The sequence below is a fragment of the Mesoplodon mirus genome (genome assembly GCF_964341445.2).
Source record: "Mesoplodon mirus genome assembly, chromosome: 13".
Taxonomy (NCBI): Eukaryota; Metazoa; Chordata; class Mammalia; order Artiodactyla; family Ziphiidae; genus Mesoplodon; species Mesoplodon mirus.
In genome coordinates, this window is record NC_138989.1 from 35,490,600 (window position 1) to 35,516,557 (window position 25,958).

Consider the following 25,958-nt stretch of genomic DNA (forward strand, 5'->3'; position numbering starts at 1 on the left):
GTCTTTGGGAAGCTCACTGATGCTTAGAAAGTATATGTAAACTGTGTTCCCTTACATGATTAATTTATTGAAGATTACTTCTTCGTATGTGTAGTTGTTTTGATTTCTAAAAAATGAGGATGTAATTGATTTAGGGAATCATTAACTCAATTCGCGTCCCGTGTGATGGAAGCACAGTGAGGCTCCTGTGCTTGGGCAGGACTTGGTACCTATCAGTGTAAACATGCAGCACAGCCCATCCCATGCCCCTGCTTATCTGCTTCAGAGGGACAGGGTTGAGGCTTTCAGCAAATCTTACTGGTAAAGTCATGCATGTATTGCTTTTTTTTTTTTTTTTTAAGAGCCATTTCCTTTCCGTTTTAACCATATTACTGTGTCTGCAAACAGTTTGCCCAGCAGAACAGCTTTCTGTTTTGATAACTTAGAAGTGTGCCTTCATCTCTGAAAAAAAGACATATTGATGAACTAGTTCAGGTTTAAGATGTTTTCCTTGGAAGATGATAGTGAAGATGGGGAGGAGAAGGTTGCTGAAGGTGTTTACGGTGGAAGGGCCCCTGCTGGCATCTTGGTGAGTTACATCCACCAGCTCCCACCTCCCCGCTTTCTCCGCCTGGGATATGCTGTGAGGAGGGGGCGGGAAGACCGCTGGGGAGGTCGGCTGATGCCTTTTCATTGGAAAACGTAGCGTCAGAATGAATTTTATTAACTTTTAAATGTTGTATTCAACAGAAATCTTTGGCTACCTGCTCTCCCTCCTTCACTCTACACCATCTTTCTACCCTTTTCTATTTATTATTTAACAATAACTTTCTGCCTAGAAAAAAATGAAGTTGCTGCTTTAAACTGAGAATTTTTTTAAACTAGGTTTCCCAGGAAATGTATCTCGTTTCACATTCTCTTTGCATCTAAGTGTAGTAGTTGAGGAATAAAAACCATTGAAAAGGTTTATGGGTTTTTTTTTCCCATCTTTCAGATTTTTTGCCTGCCTTCATCCAGTTCCCCATCCCCCAGCCTGCCTCTGGTGGCCCTAAATCTGATCTCTCTCTCTGAGTTTGTTGGTTTGTTTTATGATTTTTGTTGTCCTAGCCAAATATTTGTGAAAACTAAACTAATATTTTGAAACTGGCATCCTATTCTGATGTGTGATGGGAAGAGTGGCAGCAATCTTTTTTCTCCTGTGGTGGCAAACAGAATTTCTCACCTTGAAATATGTGGGGAAAATGCAGATTGTCTGAGTTGTTTAATCTAGAGTTTCCTCTCTTACGAGACATAAAATAAAATAGGTCACGTGAAAGTGTACGTTTTAGAAGTCTGCATTAAGGAAACAATCAGGTGAATTAAGGACAATATAATTTAACTTTACCTATGGAAGCCTTTTCTGTAAAAATGATTTGAAGCAAATACAATGAGGTGAAGGTAGTTTTCAGAAAATGAGGGGTGTACATTTTTATGAAAACAAGTGTAAAATAAACAAGACAAAAATTATACAGTTTCTAAAATCTGTGGCTCAATAATCAGGTTGATTTTAGTTTTAAAGTTGTGCAAATTTTTGTCACCTTTAAAAATGTTACACATCTGTGTGCTTTTTGCTTTTGGACCTGTTGGCAAAAATGTACTCGCTGGGGATCTCGGGAACTGGGGGAACTAGACATCGTTTGACTAGGAATGGAAGTCAGGGGCTATGGAGAGATGTCATTTACTTTTGAAATTTCATTTTAATAGTACAGAGTATATGTATATACGGATTCCTGCACATTTGTTGTAAAGGTCAGAAGGGAGAATGGTGAACACAGCTGGCTATGAAATAGTTAAAAAATTCATTTAGTGAGTAGCACCAGCGCACACAAACCGCTCATCACAGGAAGAAGTTTGCTTCCTGCTGCTGGTGTCTTCTAGAGCGAGGGCAACGGGTGTTTGGGCTGCATTTTATGACATTTCTTTTTGTGTTAACATTAGGACAGTGAAGTTGCATGAGTCACCTCCCAGCTCCAAGAGAAACTTGGGTTTTCTGAATGGCTGGTGTTCAGGACACGGGATTTGCTATCTGCTTAATGAGCTGTGCTGATTGTGTAGGAGACTTTGTAACCTGGGTGTGGGCGGTGAGGGGGAATCTCAGGGTCCAGGCCCTCAGTGACCTCGACGCTACTTGCTGGTCGTATGCTGTTTGCGCACACCTCCTGTTGGAACGTGAAAGTCTCCATCATAAAGGAGATGATTTTATGTGTTTGGAATGTAAATGTAAAAATCTCATAATTTAAAAAACCATGAGGAAACTTCTGGGCTTTGTTAGAAATGGGGAATTTTTTTTAAAAATCGTATTTCTATAATTTTTAAACAAAAGAATATAATTCCTTTATTTGGCAAGGAAAAGGCCAAGTTATTTCATATTCAAATAACCTTGAAGTTAGAAAATAATCTGCTGGCCTTATTTTCCCCCACTTATTTTAAATTACTTTGCATTTTTTGAATTAAGGCAGAATGTACTACGGGAGTTCTTAGCCAAAGTTGTAATCCTAAGAAATGCTCCTAGAATCGAGTCTTTCTGTGGGTTAGAGCTGGAAGGGGCCCTGGAGGGCATCTGGCTGTTCTTACTAGAGGTGAGAACCCCTGCACGGGGGTTAGGAGGACCTGTTCAGGCCGTCCTCGCTCCTCTGTGCTGTTTATCAAAGGGCCTGCTCGAGTCTAAAAGGCTCCCCTTTTTCAGAGAGAACTTTGTATGTTTATATTATTTACTGTGAGATACAGTAACATAAACAGAGGTGGAAGACAGCAAGTCACCCTGTAGGCGGGGCAAGTGCCTTATGCTGAGTTGGGTGCAGAAGTGGCTGCCCCCAGCTTGGTGCATCTGATATCACCCCCTGCTTCACGGAATCCTGGAACCACACTGGTGAAGGGGTTTAAAACCGAATGCTTTCCTCTAGGTGGACAGTGGTCACAACACTAATTAAATATTTAGTTGCACAGAATTTCATTTCCTCACAGAAATGTGGTGATGTTACCAGTCAGGCAGTTTGGGGGAGCACATGCTCCAAGAATCTTCGTTTTTACAACTTGATTGCCTGTTAATACTGATATCTCAGATGAGCTCAGGAATTTGGGGGAGGGTAGCTTAGAGGCTGTGGCCAGAAGTATGTACAGGCTGTTTGAAAGTTATTTATTATCCATTTTTGTATTTATGCTCCATCTGTTTTTTAGGAGAGAGTTAGTGGTGGCCCACAGTTAAAGCACATGCTGCTCTGCACTGCTGTGTGGTGCGTGTCTGAACCACCAGCTTAAAACAAAATTCTCTTCGTTCAGCAAATATTTATCGTGCCACACTGAATCCACTAGGTGCTCACAGATCTTTTTTTTTCTTTTTTTTAAAAATAAATTTATTTATTTCTTTTTGGCTGTGTTGGGTCTTCGTTGCTGTGTGCAGGCTTTCTCTAGCTGTGGCAAGCAGGGGCTACTCTTCCTTGAGCGGGCTTCTCATTGTGGTTGTTTCTCTTGTTGTGGAGCATGGGCTCTAGGCATGCATGCTTCAGTCGTTGTGGCACATGGGCTCAGTAGTTGTGGCTTGCAGGCTCTAGAGCACAGGCTCAGTAGTTCTGGCGCACGGGCTTAGTTGCTTCACGGCGTGTGGGATCTTCCTAGACCAGGGCTTGAACCTGTGTCCCCTGCATTGGCAGGCAGATTCTTAACCATTGCGCCACCAGGGAAGCTCGCACAGATCTTTTTGTTTGCAGTTACTAATGTGTCTGAATTATTTGCTGCTCTGAGTTTGTGAGTAGCACAGCTGGACAGATTTCCACCAGATGGCCCTGTGACGAGCACGTCATTTAGTTTGCCTGGATGCTCGGTCTTGGGAGCCCGGCCGTTGGCCCCGTGGACCTGGGTGAGCCCAGGACTGCAGGTCTGGTCCGGGGCCGCTTTGTGCGTAGGATTGGAATTCCATCCCGTGTCTCTAGCTGTCTCGACCAGGTGTTGGTGCAGTCTAGAGGGTTTGGACACAACTCCCTGAAAGGATCTGAATAAAATCGTTAACCTCGGGACTTCTCTGGTGGCGCAGTGGTTAAGAATCCACCTGCCAATGCAGGGGAGACAGGTTCGAGCCCTCGCCCTAGAAGATCCCACATGCTGAGGAGCAAGTAAGCCCGTGCGCCACAACTACTGAACCTGTGCTCTAGAGCCCGCAAGCCACAACTACTGAACCTGTGCGCCTAGAGCCCGTGCTCCGCAACAAGAGAAGCCACCACAATGAGAAGCCTGAGCACCACAATGAAGAGTAGCCCCTGCTCGCCGCAACTAGAGAAAGCCCGCGCACGGCAGTGAAGACCCAATGCAGCCAAAAATAAAATAAACAAATAAATAAATTTATATATTAAAAAACCCAGTTAACCTCTCTTAGCAAAACTCTTATCGTTATATATAATTTGTGTTTTATATTCATATCTTAGGTATTAAATATTCAAAACCAACCCAGTTCTTCTGAAGAAAAGATTAGACACCATTTCTAGAATCATTCTTGCATAGGTACTGTACATTGTCTCATTGAAAGTAGGGAAAATGTTTATTTGATACTTCTGCTGTTTTGCTGCTTGTTCTAAAAAATATATATATCTTTTGTATTTGTCTCTTCTTTGAAGCCTGTTGCATAACCTAGAATCATCTTTGCTTAATTTAAGACATTTAGGAAGGGTATGTTTCAGTGGGTGGAAGTAACAATATGCTGACCTTATTGTGTTGGATATCGTTTCAACTCTGCGAGGAAATCATCTCAGAACTGTGTGTGCCCTTGGTGTAGCATCTTGGCCTCAGCCCGGATCTGTGTGGAAAAGACCTTTGTCAGAAATGTGCCTGAAGCCGGTTCCGGGAAGGCTGGAGGGGAGCTATGTTATCTCTAGAGTGTCAGTCACTTGCTGAGATGCGGCTGAACTCCACTTGACCTGCCCGTAGAGAGGCTCCATTCAGTCAGGTCAAGGGGCAGTAGCTGAGATTGTAAAAGCCTTTGGTCATCTTTGTTTTACGTTCTAACAAAGCATGAAGTCGTTAACCGTAACCATAATAGACAGACACTGAGTCAGAACATTGCAATTACGTTGGAAACGTCATTCCTTCGAGGGAAGCGGGCAGGACAGGCACACCCCTGGGTTCTGTCCCTCCCTGAACGCTGACCCACTTGCCTGCGGTCATCAGACACAGCTTGACAAGCTGCCATTTGGGGTCACTTGTCCCTGTCACTTGGGGGGTGGTCTGGCCATCGGGATTCCTCAGGCCGCCTCGGTGATGATTCCTGAGTTGGACGGTCACCAGAACCCCTGCTGAGCTTTAAGTGTAAAATATAGACTTCCCAGACAGACAGAGTCAGAATTGAGGAGGCAGTGGAGCCCGGGAATTGTTTTGTCTTTAAAACTGCAGACTTTGTTCAGATTTTTCCTGCTAAAGGCCTTTTCTGTTTGAGGATCCAGCCTGGATTTGCATTTAGTTGGTCACGTCTGTCATCTTCCAGTCACTGACCGCCCTCAGTCTTCCCTTTTGTGACATTAACTGCTGAGGTGAGTGCTGGTCAGTTACTCTGTGGAGCTCCCCTCAGCTGGAGTTTGTCTGTGGCGTCTCCTCATCAGATGGAGGTGGTGTGTTTGTGGCAGGAACAGCACAGCGGTGATGTGCTCTTGTTCGTGAATCATGAGGGGTCCCTGGTGTTGGTTCTCTTGTTACTGTGGAGTTTCCCTACTTAACACTAAGGCGGCGTCTGCCAGATTTCTCTCCTGTGAAGTTACTTTTTCCTTCGGTAATGAGTTTATATCTTGGGGAAGATACTTTGAGAATATACAAATACCTTGTTTCTCTTCCAACTTTCATCCTCTGTTTTTAGCATCCTGTGTCTGCCCCAGGTACTGTAGGGTCCTGAGAGTGGTCTTTATCTCCCTCATCCTTTATTCATTGGAATTCATCTTTAAGAGAAATCTGTCCCTTCTCTCTACTTATTTTTTGATTTATATCAGTGTGGCCTCAAGAATATTCTGTAGGTTATAATCTTTCATTATTTTGTTGCTCAGGTTGTTCTGGACACTCTTTCACATTGGCTTCTGTGTTCCTTTAAAATGCCCCTAATCCTTTGATTTTGAGCACAGGATTCCTACTTTCTGGCACCATGAGATGTCCCAGCCCTGGGACCTTTTACTGGAGGATGGTATTTATTTGTTTATTTTTTAAATTTTTTTGGCCATGCCATGTGGCATGCGAGATCTTAGTTCCCCGACCAGGGACCGAACCCAGGCCCCCTACAGTGAGTGGAAGCACGGAGTCTTAACCACTGGACCGCCAGGGAAGTCCCTGGAGGATAGTATTTAGAAACTAGGATCTGGGCTCTAGGTGTGCATGCTGCTTCTAGTGTCCTTGATTCTCGATCGTGGCAGAGGGAGTAGGGATATTAAACACGTGTTCTAGCTCAGGTGTAAGCACGTCTGTACTTGTCCATCCGTCCATGGAGACTTCTGATGCCTGTCCAACACCACGGGGTTCATGTTAGCCTTCCTTCTAGGAAATTGTATTTTTAGAAGCCTCCCAGGTGTTGGGATTACTCAGATTTGGGGATACGTATCTGGACCCAAAGGCTCTTGTGGCTTTGAGTACTCACTACTGATGGACGGTCTCCTTCTCGGTGAGTCATCATTTTCCATTCTGGCTTAGTCGTCACTTCTTCTGACACTGAAAAGATTTATTTATTTGTTTATTTTTAAATTTTTATTTATTTTTATATTTGGCTGTTTTGGGTCTTCGTTGCTGTGCGCAGATTTTCTCTGGTTGCGTCCAGCGGGGGCTACTCTTTGTTGCGGTGCTCAGGCTTCTCGTTGCGGTGGCTTCTCTTGTTGTGGAGCACGGGCTGTAGGCGCGTGGCTTCAGTACTTGAAGCACACAGGCTCAGTAGTTGTGGCTCTCGGGCTCTAGAGTGCAGGCTCAGTAGTTGTGGCACATGGGCTTAGTTGCTCCACGGCATGTGGAATCTTCCTGGAACAGGGCTTTTTTTTGCGGTAGGGCCTCTCACTGCTGCGGCCCCTCCCGTTACGGAGCACAGGCTCCGGACGCGCAGGCTCAGCGGCCATGGCTCACGGGCCCAGCCGCTCCGCGGCATGTGGGATCTTCCTGGACCAGGGCACGAACCCGTGTCCGGCAGACTCTCAACCACTGCGCCACCAGGGAAGCCCTGGCAGGCAGATTCTTAACCGCTGTGCCACCAGGGAAGTCCTGAAAAGAATTTTTATGTCACTCTTAGCCCTTGTAACTAAGGGGTCTCAGCCTCCTAGGAGTAAAAGTCCCCAGGTCTTTGTAGTGGAGTAGAAACCCATCCGGTTTCATGGCTAGCATTCTAACAAAACTTTTTCAGAGAAACTGAGCACACCTGAGGGAATGTGTAGTGGTTTGAATGCAGAGGAAGGCCGTGTGTATATTAATAAACACACAGTCCATGCAAACAAGTGACACACCAGTTGTCCTAAATTTCACTAAAACCAAATTTATCTTAATCCTTGCTTTTCTTTTTGATAAGGCAGTATGCATTTTTTTTTTCTAAAGTGTAGCTTGCTTTCTAAAGCAGGTATTTTCTCTTATCAGACATTAAGAGGATAAACCCTTCAGCCTTGGTTGTTGAGGTTGTTTGGTTTGTGAACTTTAGGCCTCCATGTGCTTGTTAGGTTAGCAGCTGTGGAGTTAGTTAAAGTAGTTGCAGTGAGTGGCCTTCAGATCCTACTGGATCGTTCATCTGGCTTGTTTCTACCTGAACTTAACCAGGTACCATGTGATGCAAGTGGAGAGCCTTTCAACCCAGGGAATTAGCACATTGGGAAAAGTTGAAAATTTGAACTTAATTTATCTGTGATATTAACTAAGGTTCTTTGAGGACATGAGAGGGAGTGGATTAAGTTTAACATGTCTTTCTGTAGACCTGCAAACTCCAAGAATATGTCCATTTGTTCCCATCTCACAGCTGTAATTTCAATTGCAAAAGAGTCCTGATGTCAATTCCTGACTTCTAGGTCAGTGATTAAATGGAAAGAACTTCAAATAAAGTCATATGTTTCAAAGGAAATTGTATGCTACCAATGTCTGGACTAAAGTGATAGTTATCACTGAAAATACTACGTATGGTTTATATAGAAACTTGCTAAGATTTTGTGCCTTTCATGTGTGAAAGTGAGCCAATCAGATTTCCTGTTTTATTTTCAGTTGCTTATAGTTATCAGTGATCACCACCAAAATAGGTTAGCCACAAGTTCTTATCCAAGAAAGTTTAGGATGAGAACATGTTCCTTAAAACATACATTTATGACCATAATGTAATCACATCTTGAAGGCTACTCCTAATGAAAAGCTTTAACATTTTTCATGTGTGGTAGCATGCAGCAGAATCGTGGCCTTCTAAAAGCACTTATGAAATTCTTCCTCATTCGTAGCCCTGAAAATTACAAAAACTTGTTATTGGTGTGTTTAGGAGCTTGTGGCCCCAGGACACAGAAAGAGCCTGGGCGTTTGAGGCAGACATATCTGAGCTTTTGTTTGTGCTTGTCACTGTGTAACCGTCTGCCTCCTGGTATGTTGCCTGTTTTCTCTGAGCCCCAGTCTTCTTGCTTGTTCAATTCATCTAAGCTAACATTACCTCACCTAACCGGGAAGATTCAGTGAGATGAGGTGTGTACAATGGCGTTTACCCCATCACTGCCCGACGGAAGAGTACTGAATTGTAGCTTAGGTTACCTGTGGTTTCTCAAGGCTGCACATAGTTTCAAATGTTAGGACGTGAGTAAATGAAGAGTCTGAATTGTCACCAGTATAAGTGGACCTATTTTAAGAAACTCGTATATATGAAAATCCAAGCTCATAAAACAGTTAAATTATTACCATTTTGTACAGTGATTTAAGGAGGGATTTATCTTAATAGCAAACTCCTCTGAGTGCACTGAAGACATCTTTAAAACAATACTACTAAGTATTTACCCAAATGAAGTGAAATTATGTTCACACCAAAGCCTGTACACAGGTATTTTTAGTAGCTTCATTTGTAGTCTCCCCAAACTGGAAACAACCCAGGTGTCTATCAACTGGTGGATGGATAAACAAACTTTGGGACATCCATACAGTGGGATACTACTTAACAACACCAAGGAACAAATTGCTGATACCTGCAAGAATATTGGTTAATCTCAAATGCATGATGCTAAGTGAAAGAAGCCATATTCCAAAGGGTATGTACTCTGGCTCCATTGATAAGGCATTCTGGAAAAGGCAAGACTATCGGGACAGAGAACAGGTCAGTGGTTGGCTTGGGGTGAGGAAAAAGGATAGACTACAAAAGGGCATAGGGGCATTTGGGGCGGCAGTCTAGTTCTGTGTCTTGATTATCTTGATTATGGTGATTGTTACGTGGTTGCATGGTTAAAACTATGAAAGGGTTAATTTTACTCCATGTAAAATACACCTCATTTTAAAAAATCTGTCTTGAATAGTTCAAGGTACAGCTATTTGAAATCTTAAAATTGCATTTCGTAGCAGAGTTGGCCTGAACATTGAGCTAGTTTTTATGTGCTGATAGGTATAACCATTACACAAAGGTTGACTAATGTCTTTCATGATTAATTATAAACAGGGTCTTAAACTCAGTACAATTTCTTAATGATTTTACTTCCACGTTTCTCTCTAGTCTCTGGTGAGGTTAAACGTTCCCTGTAACATTCTGATCTGTCACCTCAGGTACAGGTAGATTAGAACTGGGCATATTTTACACCATGACAAGAAGAGATAAGAACTAAATTGCCAAAAGCCTCGTTACTCTGCAGTTTGGGAACTGAAGGGAAAAGCAGTGAAGAGTAATGCAGGGATGAGAACCATTGAGTTTCATAGAGCTGACTCCGGGTTTGGAGCAGATTTGGTCATGGGAGTGATGTGAGGGTTGAGGAAAGTCCTTGGGGCCGCCTCCTCGTGTGCTGCTTGCCACACATTTTATTATGTGTAGTGACATCTAAAGGTAGGCGTCAGATTGAGCATTTAGCTCCCCTTGCTCTGTTACAATTCTGTTGAAGAAAATGAATGTCCAGGTACATTGCTGAGCTTTAGGAAAATGAAACTATTGTGACCAGCCATTTACTGTGAAGGCTGTGCCTTGTGGTGTTGGGCGTTTTCCTGTAAGTAGACTGGCTGGTAGAAAACGATGACCTAAGTGTGTCCTGTGTCATCTGTTTTTCGTGACCGTCTTGCCCCGGCCCCTGACTTCCCCGCAGGCCCAGGCTCATCCACCACAGCCGCTGCGGGCTGCTCGGTGCCCTGCGCAGCAACCTGCACGGATGTCCTTTGTTCTCACAGGGATATTTTTAGATTTACCCATTGGAGGCTGGTGTCATTCTTAACTGTCACCCACGTAGACTAGATTTATGCAGGGTTTTTTTTGTGAGATTTTCAGGAGCATCTGGAGAAAAGCATTAAGTTCTGAATATCTGAGCATTGATTTCGGGACGTCGGGTTGGCCTCCACTGTTGGCATTTAAAAAATATATATACGTATGTTACATACATATACATTTAAAAATACATACGCACAGTCTCTTCACCTGCCTCTGATTTCCCTCGTTAGGTTACAGTGCAGCACATAGTGTGTGTTCCTCCTTCTTGCTGTTCGGTTCACCAGACCTCGCGTTCATCACTCCATCCATTCCTTGATCCAAAAATGCTCCTTAAGGACTTCCTCCTGCAAGGCACCGTGCCAGGCTCTGGGGCGACGGTGAAGCGGCGACACTTCTCCTTCCTTGGTCAGAACCGAGGGTCCGGAGGTGGGATGGACAGTGACCACGTGGGCCATGCTGTGCGGGGAGGGCGGGCGCCCTGGGCCCACCCAGCCCTGTGCCGCCTCCTGCTTTCTTCCTGACCGTCCTTGCCCATCTCTTTCTGACCTTCTTTTCCATTGTGCTCTGGGTGTTCACAGTCTATTGTGGACAGGCTTTATTTGTTCCCATCTCCTCATCCAGGAAGCCTGAAACATCCTTGCTCCTCGAATAAAATATTAGATCGACAGCCAAAGTAGTTGATGGATGGAGAAGAAAACTGGTGTTGGATTTTGAAAGGTTGTCTTGAAAGTTATTGGACGGAGGACTGTGGTGGAGGGCGGGGAATTGATGGTTTTTGAAGATGAAATAGGTGACACTTAGGTTCTTCCTTTAGTTGTATCTGTCGAAAAGCTGGAGCAAATAGTCGATAAAACTTAGGCCTCCCCTCAGGAAAGAACATATATTGCTGTGGTGGCAAAGTGTCTTCCCTGTGTTGAACATTACTCAGCCCGAGATAATCGTTCATCTGCTTTGTAAATAGTGTGGTGAGCTCATAGAGAAGTGAGCAGATGTCCAGATGCCAGCTCAGGAAGAGTTCCAGAACTCCCGTCTTCCCAGCACCCAAGGCTTTAAGCCTTTGCAGAGTCCTTTTTACAAGAGTGATTTTGGAAGCAGCAAGAATAGGCATGGAATTTTATCAGAGGGGCTCTTTCACATGGAGCTCTGCTTCCCTAATCTGGCTCATCTTCATAATCAATTATTAAACTTTTTTTTCTTTTTTCTTTTTTGCGGTACACGGGCCTCTCACTGTTGCGGCCTCTCCCGTTGCAGAGCACAGGCCCCGGACGCGCAGGCTCAGCGGCCATGGCTCACGGGCCCAGCCGCTGCACGGCATGTGGGATCTTCCTGGACCGGGGCACGAACCCGTGTCCCCTGCATCAGCAGGCGGACTCTCAACCACTGCGCCACCAGGGAAGCCCTAAACTTTTTTAAAATTCAAGAAAATTTGCGTTTTTAAAAACTCTTCAGGATGATTTTCATGTACGAAAAATTTTGAACCAGTATAGTAAGTAAACTTCTTGAAGTTCAACCTTACTGGGAAGTTCCCCACCACATCTGCCCTTCTTGCTTCCCTAAGTTGATTTCTTCACTCACTCAAACAGTATTTGCTGCATCCCAGCTAGGTGCCGGATGTGTTTGTAGCTCCGCCTAGCACTTGTGGCTGGACCCTGACCGTGCTCCTCCTACCCTCACATCCGCCCTGGGCCAGTCACAGGTCCCGCTGCCTCAGTCCCCTCTGTGCCTCTTCTGCTCTTGCAGCTGTGCTGTGTCTTGCTGGAATTGGTTGTGAGAGCTTCCGAGGTGGTCTCTGCCTCTAGCCTCCTCTTCCCCAGTTCGTCCTCCCCACCCCCTTGCCGATCGTGCCACTGCCTGCTCCGGGCTGGTTGCCCTGATGCCCTGAGGGTGAGTCCAAGGCCTTGCATCATCTCACCCTTGCCTCAGGCTCCACACACCCTCCCCAGTCCCTGTCCTCCAGGAACCTCCTTTGTTTGGCCTGATAAACCCTGCCATTTTCGCCCCTAGAACAAATATAAACATGTTCTGCTTCCTGAAGCCTTTCTTGACTCTCCCATGCAGGTTTTTTTCTCCCTTTGTCTAGTCTTCCTAGGTCACCAAAATAGCGTGATCACAAGGTATTATGTAAATTAAGACAGTATTTATGCCTCTTTCTCTTGGTAGACCCAGGACTTCTGAGGGAAAGAGGGCAGAGTTTTATATCGTAGGGACTTAACTGTGGTGCCTGGCAAGAAGCAGGTACTCAGTTTTGCTTGACTCTTATGCAAATCGTCCCAGACACAGCCTGGGATGATGGCTGTTTTGACAGGTGGATTACACATCCTCTGTTGTGTTTTCCTTGAAGGAGTCGCGCAGTCCTGCGTGATTGTTTCTAAATTCAGTCAGCAGTATTCCTTTGAGGGGCCTTTCCTGGATTTCACAGCCCTCCTTTTCCATCCTGACAGGAAGGCCATATGGAGAACTCGGTGTGTGCAGGCAGTTTGCCGGGGGACCCTGGGTGTTGGTCTGTGGACTCGTGCACGGGGCCTTGTGGTCTGGGGATGGCGGAGCCCCCTGCTCTGCGGGGCCCTGACCCCATGCTCTGGACAGGACACTGGGGTCAGTGCATGTGGGTTCACGGCCAGCGACGTTTCTCATGGACCTGGGGCTCCAGAAGGTCTGAGGGGCTCACGGATCGTCTGTTTGTGGGGCCCTGAGCCTGAGGGCCTCTCCTTGTTGGGGGCGAGGGACATTCCTGGTGCTGCTATTTCCTGTTCTGATTTTATAAAGCAAGAATTAAAGGCAGCTACTATAAAATAAGAAAAATTAAACACATTGGCATTCTGCTCTGATGGCCAAAGAGACAAAACAAAATGGAGAGGTGTTGCCTGTCCCCAGGGCGTCTCCTGGGCCGTGGGAGTTGTCTTGACTGAGTTAAGCCCCTGGGGGACAGGCAAGTCCCCTGGGCCCCTGCCCTCCCGGGGTGCAGCCGGGAGAAGCACCTTCCGGGGAAGTGACTGCAGATCTCGCCCTGGGTGGGGGTGTGTGTGGGGGGAGGCAGGCATGTGAAAGGAGACTCCCTTTGAAGGTCAAGTGAGGTATGTTTGAGAAAGTTTTTGAAAGATAAGTGCTACTGAAATGCAGAATGTAAGCTTGGTTGCCTGGAGCATAGGTGGGAGCCAGATGGTGCGAGGTCACGGTGTGCTAGTGTTTGTTTCCTGAAGTTTCTAGAAGGTTCTGTTCCCTTGTAGCACATTCCTCACGTCTGTGAGCAGACAGTTGGAATGTTGAGGGCAAGTTCTTTGATAAAAGCTGTTCTCTGTCCCTCGTGATCTCTCAGGACGTCCACTTGGCGGGGGTCCAGCAGCAGGCTGGTGGCCAACCCTGCAGGGAGGCAGGAGGGTGGGTGTGGCTTTTTTAGACCCTGTAATCACTTCACATTTGTGTGGCCAGGTAGCATTATGTGAAAATAATGCTCCTGTTGCTGAAAGCAGCAAGATATCGGGGGACTTTGTCAAGGCTTTTATCATCATTGCTTAGAACATTTCTGTCACTTAGAGATGCAGTTAAGGACATAGGCTCCAGTATCAGGCCTGAGTTTGAATATTGGCTTTACCACTAAGTGCAGCGACCTTGGACAATTCTGAGCCTCCCTTCCCTCCTGTAAATGGGAATTTTTTTTTTTTTTTTATTTTTTTTTGGTGTTACGCGGGCCTCTCACTGTTGTGGCCTCTCCCATTGAGGAGCACAGGCTCCGGATGCGCAGGCTCAGCGGCCATGGCTCACAGGCCCAGCCACTCCGTGGCATGTGGGATCTTCCCGGACCGGGACATGAACCCGTGTCCCCTGCATCGGCAGGCGGACTCTCAACCACTGCGCCACCAGGGAAGCCCTGAAAATGGGAATATTGATACCAAAGTTCCTGGGTGGTTCTGAAGATTACATGAGATAATGTACAGGTTAACACAGCACTTGACATGTGATGGACGTGTAACAGCTGTAGTTGTGTTTGTTAGTGGTAGTAACTAGTAGTACCCAGCATTAAGAAGGTAAACTTACAACTTACGAAACAGACTTTGATTATATATAAGCGTGGTTAACAATGTATCCATTTTTGTATTGATAACAATTTAGAAATTTAATATTTTAATATTTAACAATTTAATATTTTAGTAGCTACCTATGTCTCTGTGGTTACTCTTCCCGAATAAAAGTGATTTTTGATTGAACATATCACCTTTAAATAGTTTGGGGGCAGTTTTTATCGGAGGGGGGTTTGTATTTGAACCCACTTACTGATGCATTCCATTTACAAATCTCTACTGCATAACATGATGATTGACTTTAGTTTCTCTGATGCTCAGGAAAAGCTGCTAAGCAAATCTTTAAACCTTTGGTAAATAATTGAATCTTGAAAGCTGCCCATCTATTCCAGATACTAGTGTATGTTTACTTTAAAATGTTTGATAAGAAAAGTCTGATAGTGGGCACCACTGAATTTCATGCATGAACGACTGTTTGGTCTATTGAATTTTGTGTGTGAAGGGCCATTTGGCCTCTATTAAGTATTTTAGTCGGTTACTGTCTACTGATTCTTTCCGTTGTCAGTTTAGTGATCTGTAAGTGCCTCCCTGTCTTGGGAGCTCCCAACATGTTAGCCGGCTCGTGTGCATTGTGTTCTTAGCATGTGGCTTACATGCTGATGCCCCAGACACACACTGTGCACTGAGTGGATTGGGCATTGGTCAGGCCTGTCTGTGCCATAGTGTCTAGTTTGGGATCTTCCATTTAAAGGAGGTCAGTTCTCTAGTTTGTCATAAAAGTGAAAGTAAACCCAGTCATTTCAGCTATTTTAAGGACTAAGAACGCTTAGCTCAGAATAGATGACACCCAGTTGGGCTGTACAGTAAACTCTTTGGTGTGTGGTGGTGTCCTTTAGAAGAAGGTGGTGCATATGCAGTGGGATTTCTAGCGGACATAGTAACCAGGGCTGTCTGTCTGGTATTGGGATAAGCCTCCTCATGAAAGGGGTGAGTCCCTGTCTACTGGAAGTACCCCAGAATTGAAAAGCGGTGTAGCATATGATGCTTAAGAAGATACTTGTCTTCGGCAGCTCAGGCTGCTATAACAAAATACCACAGACTGGGTGCTTTAAACAACAAGGATTTATTTCTCACGGTTTTGGAGGTGGGGAAGACCAAGATCAAGGTACTGGCCAATTCAGTTCCCAGTGAGGGCCCCCTCTCCCTGGCTTGCAGACAGCCGCCTTCTCACTGTGTCCCCACGTGGTGAGGACCATGCTCTTGTCTCCTCCTCTCTTTATTTTTTTTCGGCGGTACGCGGGCCTCCCACTGTTGTGGCCTCTCCCGTTGCGGAGCACAGGCTCCGGATATGCAGGCTCACTGGCCATGGCTCACGGGCCCAGCCGCTGCACGGCATGTGGGATCCTCCCGGACCGGGGCACGAACCCGTGTCCCCTGCATCGGCAGGCGGACTCTCAACCACTGCGCCACCAGGGAAGCCCCTCCCTCTCTCTTTATTAAGGGCATCGATCTCATCATGCGGCCCCACCCTCATAATCTTGTCTAAGCCTACCTACCTCCCAAACCTCCCACCTCCAAATACTGTCACACTGGCAGTTAGGGCTTCAACATAGGAATTTGGGGGGGGGTGCACACTCAGTCCATAACAATACTTAACCTTTCCAAGCCTCAGTTTCATTATCTTAAACATATACCTGTAACCACCTATAAAGTGGTCCTGAGATGATAATGCATGTATAAGCTTGAGAATTTGGTACATAGTGAGGTCTCAAAAAATTGTGATGATTGTAACTTTACCGTATTTCAGAGATGTGATAAAAGCGTTTTTGGTATTTGTTGAAAGACAGGACTAGATAAATTTTTCCAGTTCTGAGAATCAGTAAGTGCATTTTAATATGTTCCTTTGTGCCTTTGAGCCTGGGGACAGCGATGCGGCTCTGTGGGCATCCTTCAGGCACATGTCGCTCCTTCTGTGTGTGCATCTTTATGTTAGTTGCTGTCTTTGTCTTGTCTCTGGATTTTCATGTGTCTTCTGTCACTCTGTTCTTGAATTCATTTCCCCCTCTTTTTTTTTTTCCTCATCATAAAACGTGATGAATAGTTTACGATGTATATTATTTTTCTGTATTTTTAAATCTTTATTTCAAAAGCCAGTGTCTTTAGTGGGGGTGTCCCCCACATATGAGTGGGTTACTTCATCCTCTGTCTTTTCTGCCCCTGTTCAGAGTCCCGCTTCCCTAGGTGTTGACGGGGACAGACTGGTGTCAGGGGCCTGACTTTTTTCTCACTGGGCTCTATCGTGGCTCCTGCTGGGCTGGGCGTGTAGAAGTAAAGAGTTAGGTGCAAGATTTGGCTTAAAGAGGAAGCTGTTTACCCAGCTCTTTCCCCAGCCTGGATGGGGTGGCCCTCGTCCCCCCTGTGGAGGCACCAGGCCTCCCTTTACTTTGTTTTCCCAGCCTTCGTGATATGAACAGCGTTGTTTTATATCTGCTGAGAGAAAACCAGTGATTTGACAGCCTGTGTTTTTCTACATTTAGCAACTGGCATTTACACAATAGACTTTCTTGTATACTGGCATATCCTTTGACCATGGTAATTAAAATCATCTCGAATAGATGTAGTTACACTTAATTATGGATTCTGTTCTCTAGTTGATGTAAGCTTATGACACATTTAGTTTATAAGACTGTTGTTTATGGCTGAATGTAGATTCTTAAGTTATCATTTTTCAGTTTCTTTTAAGAAAAGGCCTATATAATTTGTTAGGAATTTTTTTTTAGATTTGTAACAAAACTCATTTTAAAATTGCTGCCACCATCAGTCAAGCATAATACAAAGATTGACTACGTGGGTGCTGTTTGCCATGGCAGGCAAAAAGGGTGTTGTGAACACATGTTACTTACAGAATATGAAAATTCTGATGGACTGTTCTAGGTTGCTGAAAAATACTAAAAGAGAGTAAAAGATGAACTACTTAGCACTAAATTTCATTTCACTTCTGTTTTTGGAGACATTCTTAACATATAAAAATTGTACACCGTGACCCCAAAAATAAGGAACAAAAAGATGTTTATTCCCTTTTCCTCTAAGTTAGTTGTAGTGCTCTTTTATAAGACAAATTTAATTTTCTGCATCATTAGCCATTAGGTAAATGCAAATTAAAACCAGTATCACTACATACCTGTCATCATGGCTATAATAAAAAATAGTGACAATGCCAAGTGCTGGCAGGGATGCAGAGACACTATATCTCAGACATTGCTGGTCGGAGTGGAGAATGGTACAGCAACTCTGGTGGCAGTGTCTTTAAAAACTAAGCGTGTGATTCCCATTCAGCCCAGCAGTCACATTCCTGGGCATTTTACCCTAGTCAACTGAAAACTTATTTTCACACAAAAACCTGTACATGAATGCTTATAGCAGTTTTCTTTGTGATAGCCAAAAAATCTGAAATAGCTCAACTGTTCCTCACAAGTGAATGGTTAAACTATGGTATATCCACACCATGAAATACTAGGCATCAATAAAGGCAAACAAACTGTTGATACATGCACCTGGATGAATCTCCATAGAAATATGAGTGGGAAAAGGCAGTCCCAATAGGTTGGATACTGTGTGATTCCATTTATATAACTTCCTTAAAAATGGCAAAAATCTCAGAAATGAAGAACAGATTAGTGGTTGCCGGGGATTAAGGGGGAAGGGCAGACAGAAGGCAAGTAGGTGTGTGTGACTATAAAAGGCCAATAGGACAGATCTTTGTGACGATGGAAATGTTCTGAATCTTAACTGAATCAGTGTTGATACCCAATTGGGATACTGCACTAGAATTTTACCAGATGTTACCATTGGGGGAAACTGGGTAAAGTATACATGGGATCTCTTCGTGTTATTAGTTACAACTACATGTATGTGAATCCACAATTATCACAATACAAGATTAATTTTTAGAATATGAAATGTAATATGAATATTCTGATAAAACACTACTGCACGTTTCTTTTTTATTCTATTTTGTTGAGGGTTCGTTTGACCATTCATTCCATGAATATTTAAGAAATCATTATTGAGCGCTTGATACGTGCTTAATTTGGCCTTACCATAGAGTTCAAATCAATTATTGTAGACCTGAAATCATACCAACTTGTAACTGTTTTAGAATTTACCTCATAAGGGACGCCTGCCGCTGTATTCTGCTGTTTATTGGTACGTTTTGCAGCTGGTTTACATCCTCAAAGCCAGCTCCTCTGTAGGTGCATTTTGGAGCCTTGGTAGCCTTAGCTTTAAAATATTCACAGCGTTTTCCAGGGTGAAGTTATTGTGGTTCTGCTCCATGGCATTAAACTGATGGGCCTTGATTACTGTGTACAGGAGCAGGAAATCCGGGCACTGCCCGTGGGTGCTGGCTCTCCTGTGAAGAGTGGTGGGTTTTTCTGCAGCAGGGGTGCTGGCAGGCCCCTGGGTTGTCCCGTGGATGGCGTTCTTCTAGTTCAGCTTTGGACTTACCTGACAGCATAGAATGTACTCTCTGGGGACTTTTCTGAGCATGTAACTTTGAACTCCAGGCAGCTCAAAGACTTTTGATCTGGGTTTAGAAAGACAGCCGTGCTTATGGTGAATACCCTGCAGAATAGGCTGTCGGGTCTCTGGTTGGGTGGAAGTCGGCTTCCGGATGAGCAGAGCTGTGGGAGGTCTCTGGTTCCATCTGCATCCCTCCTGTCCTCAGGAGAATGAGTTGTGCTCAGTTGTGCTTTAACACTCTGCCAGGAGAGCCAGTGTCTAATGAGTGAACTGTGGTCGTATGGATAACTGGGAATAAAATTTGACAGCCTTAGGACTAAAGTGTGGCTATTTTTTCCTAACGAATGAAGAGTTGGGGGCACAGCCCCCCATCCTGTGGCCAGATGAAGCGTGTGGTGGCCCTGCGCCCCGGTCGGGTACCCTTGCCGCCTTTTTGACCCTTTCTGGAGGACCCTTTACAGTCTGGTGATCCTGATTTGAATAACGCATTGTAGTTAAGGTCCAAGATTAAAACCTTTTTCTGTGCTTTGAACTTTGTGGGACATGAATATATGTTCTAGTGAGCTGTATTGAAGCACTGAAGGGATTTTCTTTCAAAGTACTGTTATAAATTGGTTAGACCCATCCTAGCTCACCAGTTTGTTTGTTTAATCTAGCGTGTCTCTGAACCATAGTCGATTAATTCCGTAGAAAACCCAGCTCTCACTTACCTTCCAACAGGAACAGCGTGATTTCAGGTTCCTATTGGGGGTGATCTTCAGTCACTTCTCTGCTTAGCTGCTTGGTCGGAGTGGATGCACTTTCCCCAGGTCCCCAGTTGTCTTGGGCAAGAGGGCCGTGTGGCAGTCGGGGCTCTTTGGGGTCTCTGTGGGTTCTGAACTTTGAGGGGAACGCCTAGTGGCAGCAGGCTCGATCCACGATGCTGGAAGGGGAAAGGGGACTTCTGCATGCCCTGCTGGGCTGCCTGTCAGCAGCAAGGCGGACGGACGGTGTGGGCCTGCCCACGCGTGGAAGTGTGTAGCGGCCGCATTAGCCTGGGTCGCAGGGGGCCAGCGTCTGCAGGGCTAATCATAGTCTGGAGTACGTACGAGCCATGTAGTTTTAGGCCCTGCGGTTTTTTCTCTGTCGCTGTCATTAGACCCACAAACTCAGCGTTAACATCTCATCCGCTTTTTTTCTTGTCTTTTATAGTCTCAAACCATGAATTACGTGGGGCAGCTGGCCGGGCAGGTGATTGTCACTGTGAAGGAGCTCTACAAGGGCATTAACCAGGCCACACTGTCCGGCTGCATCGATGTCGTGGTGGTGCGGCAGCAGGACGGCTCCTACCAGTGCTCGCCCTTCCACGTGCGCTTCGGGAAGCTGGGCGTCCTGCGGTCCAAAGAGAAAGTGGTGAGTGTGGGCGCGTCCTGTCCTCCAGGAGGATGAGACGCTGGGGGGCAGAGTAAATGAGCTCTTGGGACCTCTGTGTGTTTCTGTTTTGAAAACCTATATGCTTTTGAAGACAGCGGTATGGGAAGCCCATCTTTTGTACTGTTTTTGAAGTTGCTTCTAAATCCAAAAAGCCCTACTACAGGAAGTCTAGGGGGAAAAAGAGGTGAACATCATCTTAATAATCCTATGTGTTGCAACTCAGAAAATCAAAACAGAAACTAGAATTATAAATGGGGAAATCAGGTGTATTTAGAAAAAGTTCCTTTACCTTTTACAGCACTTTAAAATATTTAAGGTAATACCTTCAGACCAGTTGTGAATGGAATAGATAGGCATGCTCAAGAGTACGTGTTTAAATGAAATACATTAATGCCAAATTTGTGCATTTATTTTGACAAAGCTGTAAAATCTTACTTGTAATCTAAAGTTTATTGTAAATACCAGGACTTTTCCCCAAATCTGACTGAAATGAAAATCCACAGGCTTTTATTTATTTTAGGGAAGATTCTTTCAGAAAGAAGGTATTTGTGTTAGTTTTCCTTTTTCTTTTTTTTTTTTTTTTACATCCTCTGTCCTCAGGTTATGGAGCACTTGGAAAGTCTGTTAGTATATCTGATCTGATATCAATCATGTTAGAAAAAGCTGAGCTAACAGTAAACGTCACAGGTACATAGTAGTATTTTTCTTTCTACTCTTGTCCCACAGTATCTACTTAAACAGCATAAGGAGATTTTGTCAGGATTTTCCAGCGCAATGAAAGAATCCACACCATTTTGTAGCACAAAAAGTATGTGTTAGAGGACCATTGTCCTAAGTTGAAAACATCTGTTTTCAGACTTCGGCTAATAACATAGCTGATCCTATTTTTTTTTGGCTGCGTTGGGTCTTCGTTGCCGTGCGCGTGCTTTCTCTAGTTGCAGCGAGCGGGGGCTACTCTTTGTTGCAGTGTGCAGGCTTCTCACTGCGGTGGCTTCTCTTGTTGCAGAGCACAGGCTCTAGGTGCACGGGCTTCAGTAGTTGTGGCACGCAGGTTTCAGTAGTTGTGGCGCGCAGGCTCTAGAGCGCAGCCTCAGTAGTTCTGGCGCACGAGCTTAGTTGCTCCGCGGCATGTGGGATCTTCCCAGACCAGGGCTTGAACCTGTGTCCCCTGCATTGGCAGGCGGATTCTTAACCACTGGGCCACCAGGGAAGTCCCTGATCTTATTCTTTAAAATAGAAATTTCCCTCTATTTTAATTGAACTTATGTTATTTTGAAAGTGACTGGAGAGCCATGTTTCAGGGTGGCAGGGCTTGTGTGGTCTGGCCTCTGTTCAGGTCACTTTGGAAACCAAAAGCAGTGGTGATGTACTGAGTGACTTGGAAACTTTCCATTGCAAAACAGTGTTCAGCCACAGTTTAGCTTCTCCAGAATTTTTTCTTTCTTTTGGTAACACTAACTTGTAGTACTTTAGACTGTATCTGCTTTGGAAACATCAGCAACAAACTGTTTATGCACGGAAATGTCCCATTAATTGTGCCAGGATCTATTTGTAAAATGGCTTACAAGCCTTCCCCACCCCCACCCCCCCGCCCCTTTCCCATCTATGATCTGGGTTTTTGATCAGCAGATTGGATAAGTCTTCTGGCCTTCAAACTGGAACCCGCAGGCTGATGTATATAAGCATTTGTGCATCTGTAAATGGGACTGGGCAGATAAGAGCTCTCTTTCTGCATGCTGTATGCTTCTAATTAAGAAAGTAGACAGTTTCTGTATGAGGCTCCGCAAATCATTGTGCTCAATATCTTGTCAAACCCTTAACTTTTAGTAGAAGTCTGTCCAGTGAGACCCAGGAAAAGAGAAAAGTTCTTTCCCTTGGTAGCCCAGAGACCCAAAGGATATATTTGGGAGGAAATTTGGCTATTTGAACCAAAGCATAGCATTCCTGTGACAATAAAACCAAAACCATGTCTGCCCTGAGACACTCTGGCAATTTGGTTGAACTATTTGTGTTATTTTAGGTCATTCTGGATTAGGGAAAGCTGTCCATTGATGTTAGTATGCGGGCCTCTCACTGTTGTGGCCTCTACCGTTGTGGAGAACAGGCTCTGGGAGCGCAGGCTCAGCGGCCATGGCTCACGGGCTCAGCTGCTCCGCGGCATGTGGGATCCTCCTGGACCGGGGCACGAACCCGTGTTCCCTGCGTCGGCAGGCGGACTCTCAACCACTGCACCACCAGGGAAGCCCCATTGATTTTAAATTAAGAACCCAGTTTTCAAATATGGGGACACCTATGAAGTGGACTTGAAATCATAACCACCTTAAAACCTCTGGTTAGAAAGATGCAATATAATAATTTTCCCACTGCCATTGCTATGTTCTTGTTTGATAGAACACAATACTCCCTGTATATTTCATAACTCAGGAGTTGAATTTCAGAAGGTAAACCTGCACTTGATTTTTTTTTTTTTTTTTTTTTTCTTCTTTTTGCGGTATGCGGGCCTCTCACTGTTGTGGCCTCCCCCGTTGCGGAGCACAGGCTCCGGACGCGCAGGCCCAGCGGCCATGGCTCACGGGCCCAGCCGCTCCGCGGCATATGGGATCCTCCCAGACCGGGGCACGAACCCGTATCCCCTGCATCGGCAGGCGGACTCTCAACCACTGCGCCACCAGGGAGGCCCCTTGATATTTTTAAATATTAATTTTGTTGATTTAACACAACTGATGATTTAATTACTTATCAAAATAACCCAGTGTATTAGGACAGTTTCCATTGTGGATGACGAAAATTCACCTCACACTAGCTTAGGCAAAAAAGGAATTAAATTGGCTTGTGTAAGTAAAGTACGCGAGTATTTGAATGAGTCAGGGCTTTACTTAGAGCCTCTGAAGGTGCTGTCAGGACTGTCTCCCCTCACCTCTCAGCTCTGCTTCCTTTTGTGTCTGTCTGTCTGTCTGTCTCATGCAAGATGGCTGCCAGTATCTTCAGGCTGACTTCCACTGACTTCCCAGAGGGGAGACAGCGTCTCCTGCCTACAGAAGGACCAGTGTTAGCCGCCCTGTCAGCCTGGGGCTGCGTGTCTCAGGAACTAGTCACTGTAGGTGGGGGTGGAATACACTGACTGGCCTGGCTTGGGCAGCAGCCCCACTGCCACTGTCTGCAGCTGCAACGGAAGTAGATGGTCTGGAATAGAGGAGACTAGATCCCCAAAGGAGACCGAGACATTCTTACCCAAAGGATGGCCTGCCAAGACAAGTGTCTGCTACAGCCGGCATTTCTCAAAATCAGTTCTGTTTCAACATCTGTCACATATGTTGAGCAAAATTAAGGCACAGTGTAGGAGTATAACAATATGGAAATGAGTGTTTTAGAAACCAGTTTACTAGAAGTAGTAACATCAGAATGAGTGTCCTCTTTACAATAGTCACCTCGGGAAGCATTTATTCCAACTTGGTGCCATCTCAGAATATTTTTAGTATTTTTCCTTTGTGACCTAAAGAACTCATGGCATACATATTCCTTTAAGTATGCTCCATATTGGCACAATTTGATATTAGGTTTAATTTTTGGAGAGAACCAAACTCCATTTAGAGCAAATCAAGAGACTAAAGTAGTCGTAAAGAAATGTCGTATTTGATCCCTAAAAATACGGGCTATAACTATAAACCAAAGGGTTAACTTTTCTAAAATAGTTTTAAAACAGACTTTGAATTTGTGTCCTGAAGAAGCGTCATTCCGTTTTCCCAGCTACATTAGATAAATGGCTAACCTGCAAAGGTGAAAATTTTGAAGGACGTTATTAATTTGAATCTTATTTTTTTATTTTTTTTTTTCCGTACGCGGGCCTCTCACTGTTGTGGCCTCTCCCGTTGCGGAGCACAGGCTCCGGATGCGCAGGCTCAGCGGCCATGGCCCACGGGCCCAGCCGCTCCGCGGCATATGGGATCCTCCCAGACCGGGGCACGAACCCGTATCCCCTGCATCGGCAGGCGGACTCTCAACCACTGCGCCACCAGGGAGGCCCTGAATCTTATTTTTTATTAAAGATAAAATAACTTTAAATATTTCATTTGTACTGTTTAACTTTAAAATTTTATATAACAGCAAATCAACGAACATGGTTATTTAAATTATTTTATATGTCTAACTTCTAGTTGAATAAATTGAATTAAGTCATCCTGAGAAACTTGAAATCTGGCATTACAGAGTGAATTTAGTTTTTCCCTATCTTCTTGCCTATAGTCCAGAAAGAATTTTTTTTTCATTACTTTTTCTGTTCTCACATAACTTTTTCAGTTAAAAACATTCTTCCTATGATTGTGGAAGAAGCTGCTATTATTACAGCTGCTTTAGAAACAGATGACGCGAGGTGCTTATGTGACTTCAACTAGTTTATTATGAAGAAAAAACTTAAACACTTACCTGAAAGCATGTTTTTCTTTAGCCCAGGAATTTGTTGCAGTACTTTGTTTTAGAAGAGTTAAAAGTTCATGCCACATGCAACTTTTTTTAGCAGTAAACGTTCCCAGTAATAGAAAGCACTAAGAAGGCTGGCTGGGATATGAGTTAGGGTTAGTGTTTGTCCTATGGAAACTGCTTCATGCGGCCCTTTCTTTTAAAAAGTAGAAGAAAAATGAGTTTTTTATAAAATAATCTTTTAATATTTCTGAAATTACATAGGGATTTTTTAGTATAGGATTTAAAACTTATTTTGTATTCAATTCTTAGTTGCCTGTTTTTCTGATTTCCTTTTATAGTGTTATCCTTTTTTTTTTACAGCTTTATTTTATAATTAACACACAATAAACTGCACATATTCAAAGGATATATTTGGTAAGTTTAAACATGTGTGTGCACCCATGAAACCATCACCACCATCAAGATACGGAGTGTTTCGTTGTCCTGTCTTCTTAGTCTCCTCCACTCTGTGACAGTTCCTCAGTCTTTGTTTTTTATGATTTTCACATTTTTTGAGCTTATATTAATTTTAGATGTACAGACAAGTTGCACAGGCAGTTTTAAAAGTTTCCATATACCCTTCACCCAGCCTCTTCCCCTAATGTTCACGTTTCACGAAACCATAGTTACAGTGATCAGAACCAGGAAGTTAACATCAGTATAAACTATTAGCAAAAGACCTTATTACGATTTCACCAGTTTTTCCACTACTGTCTTCTGTTTCGGGATCCCGTGTTGCTCTCACCCTGTGTTCTCTAACATATGACCTTGACTTCTGAAGAGTGCAGAACAGTTACAGTGTAGATTGTCCCTCAGTGTGAATTTGTCTGATGTTTTCTCCTTTTGGTGAGAATGACACCGCACGGGGGTTGTGCCCTTCCTGGTGCCTCAGCTGAGGAGCCCCGCCCTGCTGCTGTCTCCTTACTGGTGATGTTAATTAACTCTGATCACTTGCTGAATGGTGTCTGCAGGTTTCTTGGCTGTGAGTTTACCTGTGGGAAGAAGCTTTGAGACTGTGCGCGTACCCTGTTTCTTGTCGTGCTTCCACCATGAATTTTAGCTTACACGGTGGACTTTGCGGCGGCTATTGCTGTGGTGTTTCCCAAATGGTGACTTTCTATTTCCATTCTTCCTGCTCCATTTATTCATTGTAATTGTACTTTGTCAAAGAGCTT

The 25,958-nt window shown here is 44.5% G+C and overlaps 1 protein-coding gene across 1 annotated transcript in view; it reads left to right on the forward strand.

The window, feature by feature from the left end:
* The first annotated feature begins 335 nt into the window (after positions 1-335).
* The window catches only part of LPIN2 (lipin 2), a 56,344-nt gene continuing 30,721 nt past the window's right edge, over positions 336-25,958 (forward strand). The window contains exons 1-2 of the mRNA XM_082640599.1: positions 336-568; positions 20,104-20,304. Of these exons, the coding sequence (XP_082496725.1) occupies positions 482-568; positions 20,104-20,304 (288 nt within the window). The 5' untranslated portion in view covers positions 336-481. The remainder of the gene's footprint in view (positions 569-20,103; positions 20,305-25,958) is intronic.